Here is an 8,193-nt window from a genome sequence, read left to right as displayed (position 1 = left end):
TAAAAGTAATCCATAAAACTCCAGTGGTTTAATCCATGTCTTCTGAAGCCATCCAATCAGTTTTGGGTGAAAACAGACCAAAATGTAACTCATTTTTTACTGTACATCTTGCCATTGCAGTCTCTAGGCATGATCATGATTTCAAGCTCGACTGCACTTCCTAGATGCATGCACAGAGTGCTAGATGGTGCTAAGAACTGTAATCGAGCATGAAATCATGATCGCCAGGGAGACTGCAGATGTCAAGATTTATAGTGAAAATTTAGTTACATTTTGGTCTTTTTTCCACCCAAAATTGATCAGATTGCATCAGAAGACATCGATTAAACCACTGGAGTCTTATGGATTACGTTTATGCTGATTTATGTACTTTTTGGAGCTTCAAAGTTTTGGACCCTATTAACTTGCATTGTATGGACCTACAGAGCTGAGATATTCTTCTAAAAATCTTTGTCTGTGTTCTGCAAAATTAGAAAATCTTACACATCTGATGGCATGAGGGTGAGTAAATGATGAGACCATTTTCATTTTTGGGTGAACTCCTTTACAGACTGAATAGTCCTATAGAAATTCTTCTTTCTATAGAAATGATGTTCTTCCAGCTTAATTCATATCACTTCTGTTAATGTTGCCACACTATTGTAATACAATGTTTCTCTCAGACTTGTGAGTTATGTATTAATGTACGTTTAATGTACATTGTCACTAACTATATTACCTACGTCACATTTCCCTACCAATCAAATTATTATTATTATTTTAGATTCTGAAGGTTGCATAAAGTCATTTCAGTTTTATCAAATATTACTATTATAATTTTTATTATTATTATTATTAAAAAAAATAGTTTTATAAAAGTGAATTGTTTGTAAATGCTCGAAGATCCCCAAAATTTTATAAAAACTAATTATTTTAAACTGTCCCTGTGTAATTTAGTTCGGTAATCCCAGATTTACTGTAATCTATGTGAGCTCTCACTACAGCAGCAGGTGAAATTGACACCACACGAGGGCCAGACTGAAACAACGCCAGTGTTAATAATAAAAAAATAAAAAAAAGCTCGACATAACGAATTCGTTCCTTGTATTACCTCTCCATACACTACTTTTCCACCCACATAAAACATCTTTATTGTTTTGGACGTCACTATACGACCTATTTCGCGTCGCGGATGTAGCTACTTTTTTTAACCCGCCGGTCAGTCAATTTCCCCGGATTAATCCGCGGTGGGTAAAGCGCGCCTGCTGAAGAGGCCCGCGCGACTCTAGAAGAAACACGCTTTCGGTGTGCGCGTGCAACGATTCGAATAATAGTAAGTCTCTTTGTGTTTGGATTTGTGTGTTGATGCGTTCGATCGAACGTATTTCGAATATTTAACAAATAACCGTTGATTACAGTTACTGAAAAGGGTCATTTATTTCTCTGATCAGCAGGAAGATTAAGAGATATCTGTGCAGAGATGTCTGGCGCCAGTGTGATTCGCGGCCCTGCTGGAAGCAATGACTGCCGCATCTATGTTGGTAATCTGCCTCCCGATATCCGCACTAAAGATGTCGAAGATGTGTTTTACAAGTACGGAGCCATTCGAGACATCGATCTGAAAAACCGGCGAGGCGGGCCTCCATTCGCCTTTGTTGAGTTTGAAGACCCCAGGTGTGTAAACTGAACCTTGAGCCTTTAGCCAAGATAGGCTAGCTAGTTTGTCAACGTGATTGGTTTCACTTGTCAAACGATCCAAATGCAAATAAACGGTTCTTTTTGTAAGCGTGTTTGCATGTATGTGTATTCAGGATTACAAACATATAAGTGCTTGCAACTAACTTAGCTAATTATTTTACGTGCTTTTGCTATCTAGCATGCAAATTAGCTTAGCCGTGCTCTCCATGTTTTCAGCAGGCTCAATTTGTTTAAATTGTCTTAAGAGTTAATTCTTGGTTAAAGGAGTCAGTGATATTTTGTAGACTTTCTAACTTTAATTTTACGTTTTGAGCTATTTTTGTTTTATTTTTTTTATTTGGTCTTTTGTTAGCCTTTCTGAAGTTTGGATATGGAAATTAGCTTTTGTAAGAAGACCAATGACTCTTGAGTTTTATTTAAATGAGCTACTGGATTTAGACATTTAGCATAGTTTGTTCTGTAGGTGCATTGTATTCTGAGTGAATTTGGTATTATTTCAGCTAATAAAACATTTGGCCACACAGTTAGTTGGTCAGATTAGTGGTTGTGGATTAGGATCTTGTATAGTGACTTAAAGGGATAGTTCACCCAAACATTTAAATTTACTTGCCCTCATGACATTCCAGATGTGTATGACTTTTCTTTCTTCTGCAGAATGCAACATTTTCAGAAGAATATTTCAGCTCTGTAGGTCCATACAATAAAAGTGAAGGGTGGCCAGAACTTTGAAGCTCCAAAAAGCACACAAAGGCAGCATAAAAATGATCCACAACTCAGTGGTTTAATCCATGTCTTCAGAAGTGATATGATAGCTGTATGTGAGAAACAGATAAATATTTCAATCCTTTTTTACTATAAATCTCTGCTTTCACATTCTTTTGTTTGTGACTATTCACATTCTTTGCGCATATCAACACCTACTGGGCAGGGAGGAGAATTGTTATAGTAAACAATTAATTAAATGTTGTTTCTCATCCACACCCATCATGTTACTTCTGAAGACATGGATTAAACCACTGGAGTTGTATGGACTTTATTCTGCCTTCATGTGCTTTTTGGAGCTTCAAAGTTCTGGCCACCATTCACTTATATTGTATGGACCTACAGAGCTGAAATATTCTTCTAAATATCTTTGTGTTTAGCAGAAGAAAGTCATACACATCTGGGATGGCATAAGGGTGAGTAAATGAGAATTAACATTTTTGGGTGAACTATCCCTTTAATGTGAACCCTAGCCACAACGATTATTTCCCTGTTCTTTTATGTGATTAACATTTACATGATTTTCTGCTCCGTTCCTTCAGGGATGCCGAAGATGCTGTATATGCCCGGGATGGCTATGACTATGATGGCTATCGCCTTCGAGTGGAGTTTCCAAGGAGTGGACGGGGTATGGGGAGAGGAGGTTTTGGAGGAGGAGGAGGAGGTGGTGGTGGTGGTGGCGGCGGCGGTGGTGGTGGTGGGGCTCCCAGGGGTAGATACGGACCCCCATCCAGGCGTTCTGAGTACAGAGTAATTGTTTCAGGTAAATGGTGTTCTTTGATACTGCAGTGTTACCATTTAGATGCATTCAAAACCCATTTAGCATTGTAAACTTTTTGTTCTAGGGCTTCCACCAAGCGGTAGCTGGCAGGATTTGAAGGATCACATGCGTGAAGCAGGTGATGTATGTTATGCTGACGCTTTCCGAGATGGAACTGGTGTGGTGGAGTTTGTCCGCAAAGAAGACATGACCTACGCCGTTCGAAAACTGGATAACACAAAATTCCGGTCACATGAGGTAGGTTTGAGATTTTAAGCGGAACTTTTGGATATGCTTAGCATTGGAATATTCATTAAGGTAAGCAAATCTCTGATGTGCTAGGACATGGATGCACATTCTTTGTGGAGATACATAGTGCTAGAAATGCCAAGTACTGGCCTTGCCTATTCACTTTAAGCCTAGTTTTGGACAATATGAGTCTGACCACATATTAAGCATAAAGCCTGGAGAAGACAGGCAAGAGTTGTTTTTTGAGGGCAACCAAAGAGCAAAGTTTGCACTGAGGAAATCTGGTAAGTATAATGACAATGTTAGCCTGCTTGTATGATCTACTTGCTCAGTAAAAAGTTATCTCTCTGCCAGGGAGAAACTGCATACATCCGTGTGAAGGTGGACGGTCCCCGCAGTCCAAGTTATGGAAGATCAAGGTCAAGGAGCCGCAGTCGCAGCAGGAGTCGTAGTCGCAGCAACAACCGCAGCCGAAGCTACTCCCCACGGCGCAGCCGAGGATCCCCACAATACTCTCCTCGCCATAGCCGCAGTCGCTCTCGATCCTAAAACACTCCACTCCTCACCTTTCTGGTGTAACTCATGGGTGGAGCTGTTGACCTGTTTTGATTTTACAGTCTTTACACATCAACCCCATGTTTTAATTTTTCCCTTTGTTTCGTGAGACAAATGTGGTCTTATGAATGTTGTCTTCCTGTTCTCTTCTCTGGTCACCACCATATTTTTCTTTTTGTCTTTTTTTTTTTTTTTTTTTTTATAAACATTTAAAACTAACTGCATTTTACTTTTGTTTCCCCCCCATGATTTTATTTGATTTTTTTAATAGTAAGTGGAAGTCTTTTTCATAGACTGAACGAAGGGATATGTAATAGCTCCCGATATTTTTGTAAATGTCATGTATGAAAGTTTCATATGATAATTGGTTCCACAATAACTATGTTTTATGCCGTCTTCCTCTAGATCTGACAAAACTGGTTTGTAATAAAGGATTACTAAATCCATACTTTCTGTAAAAGGCTGAGTTTAAACAATATATCAAAATCCTAAATGCTTTACTAGGAAATTGAAACCACCTCAGCCCTCTGGGTACAATTTGGGTATCTCATCAATTGGTTTAGAATTTATTGTAATGTCAGAGCATCTATGTGGTGCATAGTGAAGTTGTACTGGTCAAACATTCTTGTTAGATTACAACTATCAGAATTAACTTTCAGTCATAGTGTTAGGTTTGGTAGGGTTATTTGTTAGTCTCTGTCTTGGCCTTAGTGCTGTATGCATGCATCAAAGAAGGCAGGTTTGAGTAGATTTGGTTCTAACTCTTTACCTCCTTTGTTTTGATTTTGCTGGTATTTAAGGTTTGGATTGGAGGAGAGGCTCAGTGGATGCCGGATCACTGGGATCAGTACATAATGAAGATAGGATAGGGAATGCTGGATACATGGAACAAGATCAATTGCCCCAGGATCATAGGATTAAAACCAGTTCAAAAGTTCCCCTCCCTGTCTCCTTTATTTTCTCTTACCATTTGGAAAATGTAAACATTTCGGCCCTTCACAATTTTTTTTTTTTAACACATTGGAGGAGCAGATGCTGGAGCAGTCTATTGGGATGGATTCGACAGGAACAGTATGGTAAACTGAGGGAAGTACATTTGGGATGGGGGTATACTCGGGCATTTTTAGATATACGCTGTCCAGTTATGGATAGTAGATGCTTTAAAATCAGTAGTGTTTGTTTAATTTCAGTGAAGGTGTTTTTTTTTTGTTTCGTTTTTCTTTTTGCCTCAATAAAGGTTTCATTGGTACATAAATCAGTGTTTGGTGTATTCTTTTGCCTTTTTCAGTAATACTAAATGAGTATTATACAGTTGAAGTCAGTAGTGTACATACACTACATACATTTTTAACCACTCCACAGATTTCATATTAGCAAACTATAGTTTTGGCAAGTCGTTCAGGACATCTACTTTGTACATGACAAGTTATTTTTCCAACAATTGTTTACAGGCAGATTTTCACTTTTAATTGACTATATCACAGTTCTAGTGACTCAGAAGTTTACATACACTAAGTGAACTGTGCCTTTAAGCAACTTTGAAAATTCCACAAAACGATGTCAAGCCTTAAAACAATTAGCCAATTAGTTTCTGATAGGTGTACTGAAATGGAGGTGTTCCTGTGGATTTATTTTAAGGCCTACTTTCAAACTCAGTTCCTCTGCTTGACATCATGGGAAAATCAAAAGAAATAAGCCAAGGCGTCAGGGAAAAAAAATTATGGATCTCCACAAGTCTGGTTCATCATTGGGAGCAATTTACAAGCGCCTGAAAGTACCACGTTCATCTGTACAAACAATAGTACGCAAGTATAAACACCATGGGACCACGCAGCCATAATATCGCTCAGGAAGGAGACACATTCTTCTAGAGATGAACGTAGTTTGGTGCAATTCAATCCCAGAACAACAGCAAAGGATCTTGTGAAGATGTTGAAGGAAACAGGTAGACAAGTATCTATATCTACAGTACAACAAGTCCTATATCGACAACCTGAAAGGCTGCTCCGCAAGTAAGAAGCCACTGCTCCAAAACCGCCATTAAAAAAGCCAGACTACATTTTGCAAGTGCACATGGGGACAAAGATCTTACTTGCTGGAGAAATGTCCTCTGGTCTGATGAAACAACATGGCCATTATGACCATTGTTATGTTTGCAAGCCAAAGAACACCGTCCCAACCGTGAAGCAAGGGGGTGGCAGCAGCATGTTGTGGGGGTGCTTTGCTGCAGGAGGGACTGGTGCACTTCACAAAATAGATGGCATCATGAGGAAGGACAATTATGTGGATATATTGAAACAACATCTCAAGACATCAGACAGGAAGTTAAAGCTCGGTCACAAATGGGTCTTCCAAATGGACAATGACCCCAAGAATACCTCCAAAGTTGTGGCAAAATGGCTTAAGGACAACAAAGTCAGAATCAGAATCTTGGCTTTATTGCCAAGTATGCTTACACATACAAGGAATTTGTCTTGGTGACAGGAGCTTCCAGAGCACAACGACAGATGATAATAAAAAGTAATTAAAAAATTGAATAAAAAAAAAATATAAGATTTGAATTGAATAGAAAATAAAGTATATATAGAATACACAAAAAGACAAATATATATATATATATATATATATATATATATATATATATATATATATATATATATGTATATAATGTATATACATACATACACACACATACATATATGCATACATTTGTCAAAGTCAAGATACTGGAGTGGCCATCACAAAGCCTTGACCTCAATCCGACAGAAAATTTGTGGGCAGAACTGAAAAAGCATGTGCGAGCAAGGAGGCCTACAAACCTGATTGAGTTACACCAGTTCTGTCTGGAGGAATGGGCCAAAATTCCAGCAACTTATTGTGAGAAGCTTGTGGAAGGCTACCCAAAAAGTTTGACCCAAGTTAAACAATTTAAAGGCAATGCTACCAAATACTAACAAAGTGTATATAAACTTCTGACCCACTGGGAATGTGATGAAAGAAATAAAAGCTGAAATAAATCATTCTCTCTACTATTATTGTGACATTTCACTTTCTTAAAATAAGTAGTGATCCTAACTGACCTAAGACAGGGAATGTTTTCTATGATTAATTGTCAGGAATTGTGAAATGTATTTGGTTAAGGTATATGTAAACTTCTGACTTCAACTTTAAAACCGTTTGAAATCTGATTGGATAAGTCACTCAAAGTCATGTTGTGTAGCAACTGTAAACGACTACAGGATAATGCACCCTGCTAAATGTAACTTGGTGTTTCTTCAACTTTGGGCACATTTAGCACTGTGGACTTGAAGTCTAACAAAAATGTTTTTTTTTTTTTTTTTTTTTTTTTTTTTATTACACACATTTGTTTTTATTTGTCCTCTAAAAATAGCCAGTGTTTGTACATGCATCACAGGAGATTAATGTATTTTTTTGATGGAAATTCTATGATGGAAATGACATTTTTAACATTTTTAAAATAAAATGTCTGGCACCTTATTTTGCTATGGCTGATGTCATAGTTAGCATTTTATGTATCCTAAATACAATTTAATATTTTCACACTTTTTGCATATTTTGGCAAAATTACAGCTTGGTTGGAAATTATTCTGCCTAATGGAACATTGTAGGTTCAATACAAGTTAAGCTCAAGAAACAGCATTTGTGTCATAATGTTAATTACCACCTAAAATCATTTTGACTCCTTTTCATTAAAAGCAAAAACTGAGTTTGCAGTGAGGCACTTACAATGGAAGTAAATGGGGCCAATTTTTGGAGGGTTTAAAGAAATAAATGTGAAGCTTATATTTTTATAAAAGCACTTACATTAATTCTTCTGTTAAAACTCGTGTAACGATGTTGTAAAATTGTTGTAACTTTACACAGAAAAGGTTAGTAAACGATTTTATCACACTAAAATCATGTTAACTCGCATATTGTTTATGTCTTGTGGTTATACTTTTAAAACATTGAGTATTTTAACATTTATGGATTGGCCCCTTTCACTTCCATTGTAAGTGCCTTTTTTTTTTTTTTTTTAAGAAATGGAGGGACATGTAAAAATTATTGTATCAGTATTATGCCACAAATGCTGTCGATTGAGCTTAACTTGTATTGAACCCGAAATATTCCTTTAAAATTGTTTGGCATGGTAGAAATTATGCCACAATTGTTTTCATAATTTTATAGTG

The 8,193-nt window shown here is 37.2% G+C and overlaps 1 protein-coding gene across 2 annotated transcripts; it reads left to right on the top strand.

Moving 5' to 3' along the window:
* The first annotated feature begins 1,153 nt into the window (after window positions 1-1,153).
* srsf1a (serine and arginine rich splicing factor 1a) lies at window positions 1,154-5,258 on the top strand. 2 transcript variants are annotated; one of them, XM_051665809.1, is made up of 5 exons: window positions 1,154-1,312; window positions 1,431-1,653; window positions 2,982-3,202; window positions 3,285-3,457; window positions 3,803-5,258. In XM_051665809.1, exons 2-5 carry the CDS (start codon window positions 1,460-1,462, stop codon window positions 3,995-3,997), a joined length of 783 nt encoding a protein of 260 aa, XP_051521769.1. In that variant the 5' UTR covers window positions 1,154-1,312; window positions 1,431-1,459; the 3' UTR covers window positions 3,998-5,258. The 2 variants fall into 2 exon arrangements, with proteins under 2 accessions (XP_051521769.1, XP_051521770.1); XM_051665810.1 differs by having other exon boundaries at window positions 1,202-1,312; window positions 1,434-1,653.
* The last annotated feature ends 2,935 nt before the right edge of the window (window positions 5,259-8,193 follow it).

Source organism: Myxocyprinus asiaticus, chromosome 31, assembly GCF_019703515.2.
Source record: "Myxocyprinus asiaticus isolate MX2 ecotype Aquarium Trade chromosome 31, UBuf_Myxa_2, whole genome shotgun sequence".
Classification (NCBI taxonomy): Eukaryota; Metazoa; Chordata; class Actinopteri; order Cypriniformes; family Catostomidae; genus Myxocyprinus; species Myxocyprinus asiaticus.
The sequence above is the reverse complement of the archived record's forward strand: the minus strand, read 5'-3'. Positions and strand labels throughout refer to the sequence as shown.

Bases quoted from the DNA above. Each gene is read 5' to 3' on its own strand.
- srsf1a (XM_051665809.1), top strand. From the start codon at position 1,460: ATGTCTGGCGCCAGTGTGATTCGCGGCCCTGCTGGAAGCAATGACTGC. The intron at 1,654-2,981 runs GTGTGTAAACTG...CCGTTCCTTCAG, and splicing joins GTTGAGTTTGAAGACCCCAG to GGATGCCGAAGATGCTGTAT. The intron at 3,458-3,802 runs GTAGGTTTGAGA...TCTCTCTGCCAG, and splicing joins CAAAATTCCGGTCACATGAG to GGAGAAACTGCATACATCCG.